General features: G+C 43.0%; 1 protein-coding gene across 1 annotated transcript in view; it reads left to right on the top strand.

Moving 5' to 3' along the window:
• Positions 1-15,667, top strand: part of KIF16B (kinesin family member 16B) — a 293,074-nt gene that overhangs the window by 58,486 nt on the left and 218,921 nt on the right. The window contains exons 11-12 of the mRNA XM_024123350.3: positions 6,637-6,702; positions 9,556-9,615. Coding sequence (XP_023979118.2) covers positions 6,637-6,702; positions 9,556-9,615 — 126 coding nt within the window. The remainder of the gene's footprint in view (positions 1-6,636; positions 6,703-9,555; positions 9,616-15,667) is intronic.

Below are 15,667 nucleotides of genomic sequence, written 5' to 3'. Positions count from 1 at the left end.
GTAAAACTGTCACTGTTTGCAGATGACATGATACTATACATAGAGAATCCTAAAGATGCCACCAGAAAACTACTAGAGCTAGTCAATGAATTTGGTAAAGTTGCAGGATACGAAATTAATGCACAGAAGTCTCTTGAATTCCTATACACTAATGATGAAAAATCTGAAAGAGAAATTAAAGAAACACTCCCATTTACCATTGCAACAAAAAGAATAAAATACCTAGGAGTAAACCTACCTAGGGAGACAAATGACCTGTATGCAGAAAACTATAAGACACTGATGAAAGAAATTAAAGGTGATACCAATAGATGGAGAGATATACCATGTTCTTGGGTTGGAAGAATCAATATTGTGGAAGTGACTGTATTACCCAAAGCAATCTATAGATTCAATGCAATCCCTATCAAATTACCAATGGCATTTTTTTACAGAACTGGAACAAAGAATCTTAAAATTTGTATGGAGACACAAAAGACCCCGAATAGCCAAAGCAGTCTTGAGGGAAAAAAATGGAGCTGGAGGAATCAGACTCCCTTACTTCAGACTATACTACAAAGCTACAGTAAATCAAGACAATATGGTACTGGCACAAAAACAGATATAGATAAATGGAACAGGATAGAAAGCCCAGAGATAAACCCACACACCTATGGTCAACTAATCTATGACAAAGGAGGCAAGGATATACAGTGGAGAAACACTCTTTGACATAAATCACAGCAAGATCTTTTTTGATCCACCTCCTAGAGTAATGGAAATAAAAACAGAAATAAACAAATGGGACCTAGTGAAACTTAAAAGCTTTTGCAAAGCAAAGGAAACTACAGACAAGAGGAAAAGACAACCCTGAGAATGGGAGAAAATATTTGCAAAGGAATCAATGGACAAAGGATTAATCTCCAAAATATATAAACAGCTCATGTAGCTCAAATTAAAAAAACAAACAACCCAATCCAAAAATGGGCAGAAGACCTAAATAGATATTTCTCCAAAGAAGACATACAGATGGCCAAGAAGCACATGAAAAGCTGCTCAACATCACTAATTATTAGATAAATGCAAATCAAGACTACAGTGAGGTATCACCTCACACCAGTTAGGATGGGCATCATCAGAAAATCTGTAAACAACAAATGCTGGAGAGGGTGTGGAGAAAAGGGAACCCTCTTGCACTGTTGGTGGGAATGTAAATTGATATAGCCACCATGGAGAGCAGTATGGAGCTTCCTTAAAAAACTAAAAATAGAATTACCATATGACCCAGCAATATCACTACTGAGCATATACCCAGGGAAAACCATAATTCTAAAAGACACATGCACCCCACTGTTCATTGCAGCACTATTTACAACAGCCAGGTCTGGAAGCAACCTAAATGCCCATCGACAGACGAATGGATAAAGAAGATGTGGTACATATATACAATGGAATATTACTCAGCCATAAAAAGGGACAAAATTGGGTCATTTGTTGAGATGTGGATGGATCTAGAGACTGTCACACAGAGTGAAGTAAGTCAGAAAGAGAAAAACAAATATCGTATATTAACGCATACATGTGGAACCTAGAAAAATGGTACAGATTAACCAGTTTGCAGGGCAGAAATTGAGGCACAGATGTAGAGAACAAATGTATGGACAACAAGCGGGGAAAGCGGCTTGGGGGTGGTGGTGGTGCTGTGATGAATTGGGAGATTGGGATTGACGTATATACACTAATATGTATAAAATGGATATCTAGTAAGAATCTGCTGTATAAAAAAATAAAATTCAAAAAAAAAACCAATGCAAAAAAAAAAAGATGTTCATCGCTGCTAGTCATTAAGGAAATGCAAATTAAAACCACAATGAAACACCATTACACACCTAAGAGAATGGCTAAAATTTAAAAAGCACTCACACTTGGCCAAGTGCTGATGGGGTTGGAGAACAAATATACATTGTTGCTGGGAGTGCGAAATGGTGCAGCCACTCTGGAGAACAGTTTGGCAGTTTCTTACCAAGTAAATATACACTCACCATATGACCCATCAGTCCTCTCTTGGGTGTTTACACTAGAAAAGTGAAATTTTCAGTTCACAGAGAAATGTCACACACTGGAAACAATCCAAATGGCCCTCCAGTGGTGCATGAGTAAATAAACTTTGGTATATCCATACCATGGAATAAGTCAGCAATAAAAATGAAAGAACTGCTGTTGATACACCAGTAACTTGGATGAATCCCAAAGGCATTATGCTGAGAAAAAGAAGCCATTGTCAAAAGATCCGTTTATGTGACGTTCTCATAAAGCTTAGGGATAGTGGACAGATCAGGAGTTTTCAGAAGTTAGGGGTGGGAAGAGGTTGTGACAGCAAAGAGAGCACGGAGGGAGGTTTCTGGACTGGGAGAATTGTTTTGTGTTCTGATTGTAGTGGTGGCTGCGTGAATCTAGACCTGTGTTAAAATTCATTGCATTGTATACCAAAAAGTCAGTTTTACTGTGTGATATTTTTTTAAGTAAAAGAAAATCAATTTTAATGAGTTGGAATTTAGTTGAATATGAAGCCTCATAGAATTTGCCATCTCTGTTTCTGTTGAATATAAAAAAATTTGAGCTGCTGAGTATAAAAAATTTTGAATAAAAATATTTTTGGTGTCTTAAAAAAAACCCCCAAAACCAAAAAAACACATAGGCATAGGAAACCCAAGGGTTGCAGATGTACTAGGGTGCTGGCCCATGATGAGGGCTGGGGAGGTGACAGGGTACAGGCAGCTGGCCCCTGATGAGGGCTGGGGAGGTGACAGGGTACAGGCAGCAGGGTTGCAGGACAGAGGGGGAAAAAGGGGAAAGTGAGAACAATGACAAATTGAAGGGCCTTGCATGGGCCGGTGGGAGTGTGCCGTGCAGTGAATAATAGTGAACAAGTTACATCTGAGACCGTTTGTGTGATTCATCCACGTTGGTACATGGAGTTGTAGATCCATTTATGATCATTGCTGTATTGTATTCCATCATACAAGTATGTCCCAACTCATCTGTTCTATTTTTGATGGGCTTTTTGGGGCTATTAGTGCTGCTTTGGACTTTCTTCTGCCTGTCTTTTCAAGAACGTCCAGATGCATTTCTGTTAGGTTTATACCTCAGAGTGGAGTTGGTGTGTCAGAAGGGGTACATTATGTTCGGTTTTAGTAGATACTGCCAAATAATGTTTAAAAGTTGTTATACCAACTTATATTAGTATATGAAAATGCCGGTTCTAGTTGCTGCAGGTCCTTGTCAGTACTTGGTATTGTCTATTTTTCATCGTAGCCACTCTGTTGGAGCATGATGTTATCACAGAATGACTAGTTTGCACTCTTCAGATGATTCATGCAGTCGAGCATTTGGATATCTTGTCTTTTCACATGTCCTCTTTTGTTGTATTTCAAAGCAGACTGCTGCTTTGAATTTGGCAGAGAGAAAATGTTAACTCTTCCCTCTTGAATGTATCTGAAGATAACAAGAAAATTAAACAATATAGAAATGAAATAAGCAAGAACAGTCCAGGAAACAAAGACCACAGTGAGTAAGAGGAGGTGGAAGGATGATGGATTTCTCATTGTGTAGCCGGAGTCTCAGATAAACTTTAAATAATAGCAGGATAATAGAAACGTCATTACGTGTAAACTTTGAAGATAGATACATCTCAGAGAGGGTCACAGTAAAACCAGGTGATATGGTGTGTGTGAGAATGGGCAAAGGCCTACCAGGTAATTCAAGGGGAAAGAGAGCAGTGCAGAAACAGCATGATGTGAGCCTTAGAAAAAGCACTTTATCATGACAGAGAGTGCAGTTCATAATTAAAATCAAATAGGAAGTCAGCTTTCATAAAAGAAAAAAAAACCAACACGATTGTAGGAAATGGCAGGAGACAGAGACCACACACTCGCCACGGGGATCGTTAACTTCTCTGTCACATTCCGTGAGTGCTCACCGGGACAAAAATAAGTGAGGACATAGCACATTTACATGACATCATGGAAATTTGCTCTAATCAGTACAAACCAGGAGAAAAGATTGCCGAGTCATGCAACAAAAGACTACTTTCCTTATTATGAAAAGAGCTTCTATTAAAAAAAAAAAGATCACAACCTGACAGAAAAATGAACAAAGAATATGAGCATAGTTCATAGAAAAGAGAGTTCAAAGTGGCTTCTAAACATGTGAATGTGTGCTTACTGTCATTTGCAATATGGTCAGTGCAGATCTGAAGCAATGAGTATATACATGCACGTAGATACGGAGGGCATCATCAAGCTCTGTCTTTTACTGCGTGGACGTTGTACCTCAAGGAGATGTCCTTTCCACCCATCAGCTGGGAAGAGATAAAACACTTGATGGCCCAGTGTGTAGGCACAGGTGAGAGACGTGAGGTGGCTGCCTGTAGGTGGCGTTGATGTTGCTGAAGTTCTGATGTAGTTTTCCTCTTGGTTTAACACAGGAACTCAATCTGAGTATTATTTAATCCTGAACATTTGTCTTCTAAACAGACACCTTGCAAGGAATAATTTAATTGGAAATGGTTTAGTGTTACTAAAGATGTCTCTTAAAAGGACTTAGGTAGGTCTTTCTTTGCATGTGCCCCAAAGTAGTAGTCTGTATGCGTACATTTAGTCAGTGGTTGTCTCCGGAGTTGATGATAATGGTCAGAATGTTTCAGCTCTGATTATAGACGAAAAGCCCTAACAGCAGTGTCTGTACAATTAGCCATGTTATAAAGGGGTTACTAATTGTTTTGAAAGTTGTCAACCGTCTAATAAACAGTGCAGTCATAATAACACCTGCCGCCTGTACTTCTTCAGTGGAAAACATTTATTGAGTACCATCTGTGTACAAGATGACCCTTGAGGTGCAGAGGGGCAGGCGTGCGTTGTGGTGATGAGTTAACGCGGCTCTTTTCCTTCACTCAGGATGACTTTCCTTTACTAAGGGTTAACTAGCTGGCCTCCTTCTCTGTAAACCAGGTAAAAGTGGGATGCCAACTTCATCACCAGACAGCATCTCTAATGATAGCAGTGACCCCTAACAGGTGAATTGCAGCTACATGAGGATGAACTGTATGTAAACCCCTGGGAGAAACTGCAGCTCGGGGTTTCCCCATGGGTGATGACCCTTGTTACTGGGTTTGTCCCTGGTGGGTCCTGGAGGTTGTGCCTCTGGTGTTGTTACAAGAGACGCTACCTCCTGTGGGGCCTGGGCTTCTCAGCCAAGGTGGGCACCATGTGCCCATTGAATCTGGACCCCTCAGAGGAGGGTCAAAGGCAGTAGCTCCTGGGCTCGGCTGGGACCCTGCCCTTCCTGCCCAGCAGACAGATGCCAAGCATGGCCTACCGTGTCTTGTGAGTCTGCATGTTTAACTGAGCCTAAGATGCCCACCTCATGGGTTATATTTGTTTGAATAGAAATTGAAAAGTAAATAATAATGAAAAAAATGTGACAGCCTCTGCGAAGGACACCTTGGCAATTAAAAAAAAATCATACATATAGATGACTCACACATGCCCTTCTGGGAGTTTGCTCTCTTGATACACAGCCACACATACTGTAGGCAACTGGTGTAAGATGGTCACTTGTAGCTTCGCTGGTAAAGCAGAAGATGAGAAAAAACTGCATGTCCATTAAAAGGAAAGTACGGACATAAATTGTAGCATAGCCACCCAATGGAGTATTCTACAGTGGAATTGGAATTGGTAGAAAGAATGAAGTGGACTTACTTGTACTGAATTTTCCCCAAGATAGTTTGTGAAGTGAAAAAGGCAATATTCAGAATAGTGTTCATGCTGTTGACGTTTAGAAAAACAACACAAACATGCTCGCATATGCCCAGAATAACTGCGCATTTACATAGCAACTTGGCTAAGAGACCTTGCCTATGGGGTGGGGAGGGAGGGAGACCCCCTTCCTTTTTTTCTTGTGACATTGTCGGGAGCCCCGTGTCCCTGCTTCTCAGGTTATGAGTTACAAATGCAGTTGGAGCCCCCGTGCGCCCCGCCTGGTTGTGTTTGCCTCTCCCGTCTCTGCCTGCGTTGTCCCCCCAGGGCAAACCTGAATTTGATGTTTATCGTTCTCATGTCAGTCTTTATACCTTCACAGCACGGATAGGGAAATGGACACACAGGTTGTGGTATAGTCATACTGTACGCAGGATGTGATCCAGCGGTGATGATAAAGGAGTTTCATTTGCACGTGTCGATGTGGATGAATCTCAGAAGCCTGTGGTTGAGCAAGACTTATGCTTCTTTCCTTTTGAATGTGTACTTTGTATACATTCAAAACAGACGAATCCTTCAGGATTAGGGATTTAGACTGTGTTTGATTTCGATAAAATGTCAGTATGTTACATGTTTTTCTTCTTCCTTCTCTTTGCTGATTTGTGTTGCAAATGTAGTTTTACCAGGATGCCGTGGTTTTGAATATTATGAGAAATGAAAACCATGGGTTAAAGATTTAGTGATGATTGACACTTTTTGGGGGGGTGTGGGACAATACTTCTTACCTCTGTTTGATAGTTTATTTGGCAAGTTCTGATAATTTACAATATCATGGCTGGGTCCTTCCTCTAGATTACTGATGTTCACTAATTGCTGCTGTCTTTTTTGGTTTATGTTGTAGATTGCCCTCTTGGACTCTCCCACAGCCTTAAGCATGGAGGAGAAACTTCAGCAGAATGAAGCCAGAGTAAGTGATACCTTGACTTGTTATTTTTTTGAGAAAATCATAGCTTTCACTATTTTAAGTGCATACTTTTTAGTACTTGCTGTTTGAGACTCATTTTGTTTCTATATGACACTTAACACTCCGCCTGCCCTCACCCCATTTTTAAAGAAGCACAGCAGTTGACTACCTGTGCATTTCATGTTCTCTGTGACTTAATAAATGGGATTTTTCTGGCACACGATGGTTCACAGCAACTGAGATTCACACATGGGCTGTCCCACACGGCAGTGAGGCAGCCCCGGCCTTCGGGAGAGGGAGGCTCTGTTCACAGTGGTGGTCCCCCATAGCCTTACCACGACCAGCGTGGAGCTTTTTGTCATCCTTTTACTTTCCAGAGGGAAGTGCAGCACTTGGGGAATCACTGAATACTCCGAGTAGATGCTTAGTTGATCTTAAGCGAGGTGGGATTTGAGGCGGGGGGGTGGGTGTTCTGGACCGAAGCCACTGTTTGTGTGCTGGTGCTTTCTGAAAACTAGTTTCATGGCTGATCTACTGCTATACTATTTTTGTTTAAAAAGAAAATAACCCTCTATAAAAGGAGAAACAGCATTAATAACATTTTTGCAGTGGATTTTGTTCACTGTGCTGAATGGTTAAAGCAGATTGAGAAAGAACATTGGATTCTGTTGGTAAAGCTCTTTCAAGAATACACAATATTGAAGATGTAAATTGGGTTGTAGTTAGGAACTTGTTGACACTTCCCTGGATAATTATGCTGATTAATTTGCTGATAATGGCATTAGTGAAAACATTAGTTTCTTAATCCCTGTTTTTCTCTTGACATTTTGTATTTTAGTTCTTCAGATTCTCATTTTGAGGGCTTTGAAATGTCTGTATAGTCTCAAATTGTTTCTTACTAATAGTTTTCAGAAATACCTAGCAAGTTAATAGAAACCAATAAACATTTTAATTTGAATGCATTATACCTGCTGGGACAGAAATGACTGCCCCTCTTGTTCATAACATTTTCTAAATTTTCATCTAGTCTTTGCTGACCTTTTAAAATTGTTTGCCATCTGCTTGGCTGTAAATCTTATCACCTGGTCACGTTGTTAGAGGTGGTATCAGACTCTGCATTTTGAAATTAATTTTATAAATGAAGATTATTTGGTTTAAGTTCAGTAGTGAAAGAAACCCAAGGCATACTTACGATTTGTTGAAAGCTAGATTATTTGATTGAATTGGAAAAGGATTACTTGGCTTGCGTTTCTTCAGGGAGAACTTATCTGTTGAAATGCCGAAGTGTTTATTGTTAAGTGCTTTGTGTTCTCAGATAAAGTGCCAAAGACTATCTGTTAACTGATTATTATAAATTAGTAAATTCATCACCCCAGTCTTTTCCCCTTCTGTAGGGGGAGAAGGCGTAAGAATATTCCCTCTGTGAAAGCTTTTCCAAGACAAAAAGCCCAGTGACTTTTCTTGCTTTAGAGGCTGTGGGGCTGGCATCACCCAAGTGATGAAAGGAAGGCCTCCTTGCCTGACCAGTACAAATGAGCAAAAATCAGAGTTAGTGAGGCTCAGTCCTGTTTCTTTTGTTTGTTCCAAGAACATGATAGGTTTGACATTTGTAACTAGTTAAGATATTTTATTGAAAACAATGGTAAAGTAGAACTCCTGTAGTTGTTTGAGGTAAATTGAGGGGTAAAATGAATGCCCGTTGAATGAATTCAGGTGGGTGAGAGGTGTTTGGGTTTTGCTCTGGATAAACCATCACTCCAGTTCCTCTATTTCTTGTCAGTAATGAACGTGGTCTTTCATGGAGGTTGCTGACCCATGCCCTTTCCATTTATATTACTTAATGGCCTGTGGGAAGTATCTTCCTCTTAGCAGTGAGAGTATAATCCAGTGTGTTCTGTGCCTTCACTTTGACCTGGTTAAATAGGGTAACTTACTGGTGGGAAGAGCAGTCAGTTGAACTGGGATGGTGTCTGCTGTTGGATGGCTAGGAGGCAGGAATGCTGAAGGACAGGAGGGAAAAGGCCTTGGGAGGGTGTGTCCCCCTCTATGCCCCTCAGAGGTCACTTTCTTTTAGCCCTAAGTGTATTCATTTTACAGAATTCTCCATTTTTTTTCCCTACTTCTCAATCAGGTATCACTTGACTTCTTAATGAATCACTCACTAAGTCATTTAAAAAGTTGTATGGAACTAGCAGAATATTTTCATTAACTTTGAGAAGCAATTTCCAACTGTGCTGTGTTTGACGATGGGGCATATTTTCTCCCCTAAGTTACCGCCGACTGGAAAGAAGGTGATTTTTATCAAAAGGTTTTTGCTTTTACTAAGAGTCAATTAAAGAGCCGCCTTTTTTTTTCTTTAAAGATAGAATGAGATTTATAAACCCTATTAATTAGCTACAAAAGCAGATTATCTCCTAAAAGAAAACTGCAGTTTCCAAGGTGATTTAATCATCACATCTAATTAGAAAGTAAAGTAAATCACTATTTCTTAGGACCTAAAGTATAATCAGGAAAAATTAACCCATGTAATGGGGTGTTGTCATCTTTGAACTTGTAATTTTGGTTAATATCCAAGGAAGCAGCTTTTATTGAAGCACACCTTGAAAAAGACTGCTGTAAAACTCTCGGCAACTTGACAGATTTTTTTCTGTTCTTTCCTTTGCCATGATGTAGGTTGTAGGGTAAGATCAACTTGTTTGATTTATATTTGGTGATGGTTCTTGGAGGCATTGCTACCTAATTATAAAAAGGTATTGTACATTCTTCCATAATCTATAAGAGTTTGGAAACTTTCTAGAAGAAAATCAAAGTAATTATTTTTGTGGAGCAATCGCATATGTATGTTTTTTCTTTTAGGTTCAAGAATTGACCAAGGAATGGACAAATAAGTGGAATGAAACCCAAAATATTTTGAAAGTAAGGACTATAAAAAAGTGTCATGATCTTACCGTGCTGGCTTAAGTAGGTAAAACTTTTTTTCTTTCTCCCTCAAAAATGGCGATTGTGTGCTTTGCTTAATTAAGGTAAGATTAGTGGAATTGATTAGTGACTTTTGGGAGGTTGGGACTCTGGTTTGATTTTGAAGAAATGGGAAAGTGAGCTATTAGTCATTAAAAGCGGTGTGTTTAGGGGTGATGCTGATACTTAAGGTATTTGCTCTCACTTGTGGAGTTTTTCCGTTTCTGAGTCGGCACATATTAAATTCCATTTAATATTCAAGGGCACCCACTTTGCCTTTCTGCTTTTGTTAGACCCAATATAAAAGCGATATGTTAAATAAAAAAAAACTTCTCATGGCAGTATTGTGGAATATGTGTGCATAGCGTGGCTAGACTTCAGAAATTTCTCAACTAGTAATTTCCTATTGGAATTTTTTTCTGTATGTCTCAAAGGCTAGGCAGTGATGGTCTGCGTTTTTGGCAAGATTCATGGTGAAAAGATGTCAGTAATGGCCTCTGAGTTTCATACTCTGTGCTTCAAAATACACGTTTCTTTGTGGTCCCATTTTTTGCTGAGGTGGTTGGAAACTCGTGTCATCCATGGAGGGTCAGCTACGTTAGGTTTGAGGTTCAGACTGGAATTTTTTGCTTTGATAGTGTCTGTCTGTCCTTACACATGAGAGAAGGCGATTCAGAGGTGATTGCTGAATCCTGGGTTTGTTTTTGAGGTCTGTTGAGGTAAAACTTTCCCAAAGGATGGAATCTCCCTTGAATATTGGCGAGGCTGGATAGATGAGGTTTAGCTCTGTGACTTGGCAGAAGCCTGACTTGGACGCCGTTCACGTGAAGAGGGGTCACCTGGTGACCGTTTCACGGGGGAAAACTTTTGAAGACCTGGAGTAGCCATTGAGTTACTCTCTCTGAGAGTGGGGTCAGCATCACATTATGAAAAGTTTCCTTGTACCATTTAGGCAAGCTGGCCTGCTCTGGGGGCTAAAAAGCTTACTTCTCATGAGTGGGGTTGAGCTGCAGTCCTCGGTGGCCATGGGTCATGATTGGTCCTGGAGATATTCTTTCCAGTTGCAGAAAGCCCTGCAGCATGTGAGGCTTCTGCATCCAGAGTTTTCTTTCCTCCTGATGATGATGATAATGTTGTGTTATTTTGAGGTACTTTCTCAGCGTTTGTTTCTCTGAGAGGTTTTCGTGCAGGAAACTGAGCAAAGACTTCAGTTGCATTGCTGAAGAGTCAGGTGGGGAATAAGCACCAGCAAAGATGTGACTGTTTTCATCGTTTATGTTGCATCAACTTGGAGAAGTAGTGCTGCAGCCCCAGACTTACGTAGCCCGGCCGTTGGACCGTTCGTGGCACCATGTATACTTTCCTCAGCAAATTTGCCAGAAAGGGAGGACTGAAATCTCCTGCACGTAAGGAAAAGAGAAATCAAGTAGCTAGCTGTTTGAAAAGCCATTAGTATACATAGTGCCTTTTAGCACAGAAGGCAAGGCCACAGTGAGTGCAGATTGCAGCCCATCTCTTCTGCCTGGTCTCTCCTTGTCACCGTGGTAGGGGTTTTACAACAGCCTTGCAGAGCTATCCACACTGAGTCACCGTGGTGAACCCCTGAACTTTTTTCTCATAACGTTATTCCGGGCCCTGAAACTAAATCCTCCTTCAATTCCAATTCTGTTTTTCATAAATCTTACTATTTTTATTTTTTATAACTTCTGAGATGAGAATAGAAAGGTGTTATGTGCTAGGTGTTAAAGGTTATGGGAAAGGCTAATGATATTTCAGATTTTTCCCTTCGTTTGATCTGGCAAGCCCTTTGTAGATTTCTCTGCAGGTATCTGTGTTTTAAATCTGTGCTTGTTTTCTGCTCACATTTGGTATTTTAAGAGCTGTCTTCATCTCCTATTGGAAGACAGTGACTGAGGCCTGAGGTGAAGAAGAGGGCTACTCAAATGTTTTTGAAAACATTCTTTGGAAATTGATGGGGAAAGGGATTGTTTTTCGATGAGTTTGTATCTGTGTAGTTTGTGTGATTCCCGTATTTTTGCTGTCTGACTTTTCCTTCATCAGCTCTTGTTCCAGTGATGCTGCATAGAACCCACTCCAACGCAGTGGCTTCGGACAACATTTATTTTCCCTCACTCACATGCACATTGGCTGGTGGTCGTCTGGGCTGGTCTGGCTGGGCTTGGATCCCAGCTATGGCGGCTTCCAGGTCTGTCTCTCATTCTGTTGGACTGGCTGGTTGTCCAGAACATGACTTATGGTCACGGCCCGGGTAGAAGCAGGTGGGCCTGGTCTGGCAAGCACATTTCAAGCTTCTGCTTGTATCATGGCCAAAGCAAGTCACTTGGCTGAACAGAAAGTCACAGGGGAAGAAGTGTATTTCACCCATGAAAGGGCCGCGGCAAGGGTGTAAATGTATAATCCTGCTTTGAGATCAGTGGTTTAATCGACACATGCCCCTGTTAAAATACAGATCTTTAAATTCTGGGAACTTGCTCTTCTACTGCATTTGCCCATGTTGTAGAGACAGGCTCAGTGAAGCGGTAAATTCCCGGGATTATCTTCATCATCAGGGCTTGGTTGTTTACTCTGCAACCATATCATCCCTTCCAAGCCCCAAATCCTGAACATCCCAGGAGAGACCTTTGGGGGGAAGACTGAGAGTGAGACCGTCCGGGGGACAGAAGGGAGATACAGGGATGCTTCAGTGCCTGTTGGCACAGTGAGAGCCTGCCTTGTTGCTTTTTCTTGCCCGAGCTGTTAGAGGCTCAGAAACCAAGGAGTGACTTTGTTCCCTTGTTTGTGATCTGGTCTGTGGCTTTCCTTGCTGGGGATGAGTGAAGGCCTAGGAGTGTTGAGTGGGGTGAAGAAGGGGTGAAAGGCGCTCAGACGAGAGGTGCCGGCTGTTTGCAGCCGGGCTTGTGGCGCCGTGGTGATAGCGCACGTGCCTCGGGCTTTGATCTGCCAGCTCCGTCTCAGGCTTCAGGTCTCTTTCTGAGTCACTCGTGGGTTGTGACACTTACCCACAGTATCACACACCCTCGTCCCCAGCTTGGAAGTCGGGCGGATGGCAACCTGTTCGTTATACCCAGGTCACAAGAGGTGATAAATTGCTCGGGGTTACGATATGAGTAGCTAATGACAGTGGAAAGTGTGTTGATCTTGAGGAGACCTTTCTTAGGCAGGTAGGTAATGCGGGCTCTATTATCCTCTACAGTCTACGCTGTGTATACACTCTCTTGCCCCTTAATCTGCCTTCCTCATTTTCATTACTCTCCATTTCTGTAAATTAAAGTTCAGACCCCCTTGCCTGGCCCCCAGGGGCACTGAGCTCCTTCTTGGCTCCACGTGTCCCATCACAGCTCTGTCCGCGCCGCGCTCCCGGGTCCCCGCCACCCGGCCAGGTGTCTCGCTGGTCCCTGTGCTCACTGGGTGTTGGGTTTCTGGGGCTCTCTTGGCCTTTGCCTATGTTGCTCCATCATTTGAGTTGCTCCCCTCTCTACGCCTGTGGGATTCCACCATGAAGCTCTCTCTGATCACTCTTCTCTCCCACTTACCGGATAGAATGATTTTGTTTTCCTCTGGCTTTTGTAAAGGCATTTCGTTCTGCCTTTGTCACAGCATTCATCATAATCGGAGTTTGGTGGTCTTAGTTTCTCCCTCTAAACAGGAGCAGAATCTGGGCAGGGACTGTCTCTTTATCATTCTGTGAACCAGCTCCTAGAACTCTGCTTCTCACAGAGCAGGCATACAGTGAAAACTTACTGGATTAAAGTAGTAACAAGAAACAAAAACCAAAACCTTTATATTAGTTTTCTAGTGCTGCCATGACAAAACATCACAGACTGGGCGCCTTAAACAGCAGACGTTTATTTGCTCATGGTTCTGGAGGCTAGAAGTCAAAGATCAGGGTGTCGGTAGGGTTGGTTTGTCCTAAAGCCTCCCTCTCTCCTTGGCTAGTGGATGCTGCCTGCTCTCTGGGCCCTCACGTGGCCTTTTCTCTGTGTGCCTGTAGCCCTGGTCGCCCTCTGCGTCCTGATCTCCTCTTCTTATAAGGACATTGGTCAGATTAGATTAGGGCTCAGCCTAATGGCTTCTTTTTAACATAATTACCTCTTTAAAGTCTGTATCTCCAAATGTAGTCACATCCTGAGATACTGGGGCTTAGGGCTTCAACATATGAACTTCAGGGGGACACGTTTCAGCCCATAACAACCTTGAACCGCGCAAACCTGATGACCCGGTGGGAAAAGTAACACGGGGTGTTGTGCAGGCAGCGGTCTTGCCCCGGTGATGCCCCTGCCTGTACATTCTGTCCTATTTGTCTCACTCCTATTTGAAAGGCTCGTATATGACTGTGTATTTTTCATTCTTGGAAGGAATGTGGCTGCATTCCTTGTGATTATAGTCCAGTCCTTCATTTGGGTCAGTTAGACCTTTGCTGCTCAGTGTGTGGTTCCTGGACCAGTGGCGTCAGCATCATCTGTGAGCTGGTTAGAATTGCAAGTTCTCAGGCCCCACTGCAGACTTCCTAAGTCAGAATCTGTATTTTAGTAAGATGCCCAGGTGATGGGTCTGCACCTTACGGTGTGAGTGCAGGACCTGAAAAGCTGAGGAAGGAAAGGCGGGGCCGTCTTGGGCTTCTTTGCCCTCATTTCCGTTTTTCCCCTTCTGCTCTGCCCTGTCTGGTGGGGAGCTGACTGGGTGGACTGCCCTTTCCTGAGTGGGACTCACTGTGTGAGGGTTGGAGGGAGAAACCAGACCTTGTCTGCACCGTTTTCTTGCAGAATCCACACGGCCCATCCCTGGTGTGGTGCTGCCTGGTGATGCAGCCCTGGCTTCCAGAAACACCTTCTCCCCTCTCCCCCCTACCCAGGGGTGATGCTGGTTTCCTCATCAGTTTGCGGGTGGCCTCACCATCCCCGCTGGCTTCCCAGCTCTTCCTTCAGCCGAGTAACCAGTTCCCTGTCTTAAAGCCCCCGGGATGTAAACGCCTGGTATTTCTGTCTGATACCGGAGTCTGCACCCCAACTCCTGCCGGGCACTGCCAGCTGCTCATAACCTGTGTTAACGGTACTCTTCTTTTTGGTCCGTCTTTCTAGTGTCTTAGACTGCTACACCAATGTGTTTTTCATCCTGCTGAATTTGTCTTAAGCTGTGATAACTTTGGGGTCTTGGAACTTAATGTTGTGATAAATCCGGCTTCTACTAGGCCGGGGGTCCGTGCATTCCCGAAGCCTTGGTGTCGGCTCTCCTTCCCCACGGCTTCAGTGTGGCGCTGACTGCTTAGTGTTTGAAGTGGTTTATAAAGTGGCTACTTAATACCCCTCCTGTGTCCCTTTTGGCCTGACTTTTTATAGATCCCGGATGTCTTATGGCTGATGAATTGTTTCAAGTCATGAGGAGTCCCCCGATTCTTTGTCCCCTCACTCTCACTTTCTCTCACCCCACCCCACCCTGTATGCACCTTTTTCGTTTGTCCACTCTGGACACGTTTCGGTTCCTCTGTTCTAGCGTTTTCTAAATGATTAAAATGAAACCCTCAGAGATATGTTACCTGACTTCCAAATAACTCCTTGAACTCTGCGCTTCAGGATAAATCACAGCGCGTGTGGACCTCAGGGGGCAGCTCTCCGGCGTCGGACAGGTGGTGCAGCAGAAGGGACCGCGGCTCCGTGCAGGGTCTGTCTAGAGCCGGGCTGCCATGTGGTGCTCGGAGCCCCGAGACCGCGCTCTGTTGAATCCCCCGGCATTGGTTATTCTCCTCAGTTTTTAATACATAGGGTCTCTTCCTTACTGAAAACACATCCTTTGATTACTCTAGTGCTTGACTTGCTTTTCTGTTTTCATGGCTCTGCAAGGGGCATCCGACTGTGGTTTGGCATGGGGCGGGGGGCTGGGGGGAGGAAGCAGGCTGCCCACAGGCAGAGGCTGTCACTGGAGAGGCTGGTCCTGGAAAAGTGGGCGATTTATGCAAGTATAAGTTGAATTAAAGTGTTTTTTTTTTTTGCTC

This window comes from Physeter macrocephalus, chromosome 14 (genome assembly GCF_002837175.3).
Source record: "Physeter macrocephalus isolate SW-GA chromosome 14, ASM283717v5, whole genome shotgun sequence".
NCBI classification, from domain to species: Eukaryota; Metazoa; Chordata; class Mammalia; order Artiodactyla; family Physeteridae; genus Physeter; species Physeter macrocephalus.
This window is presented reverse-complemented; position numbering and strand designations above follow the sequence as displayed.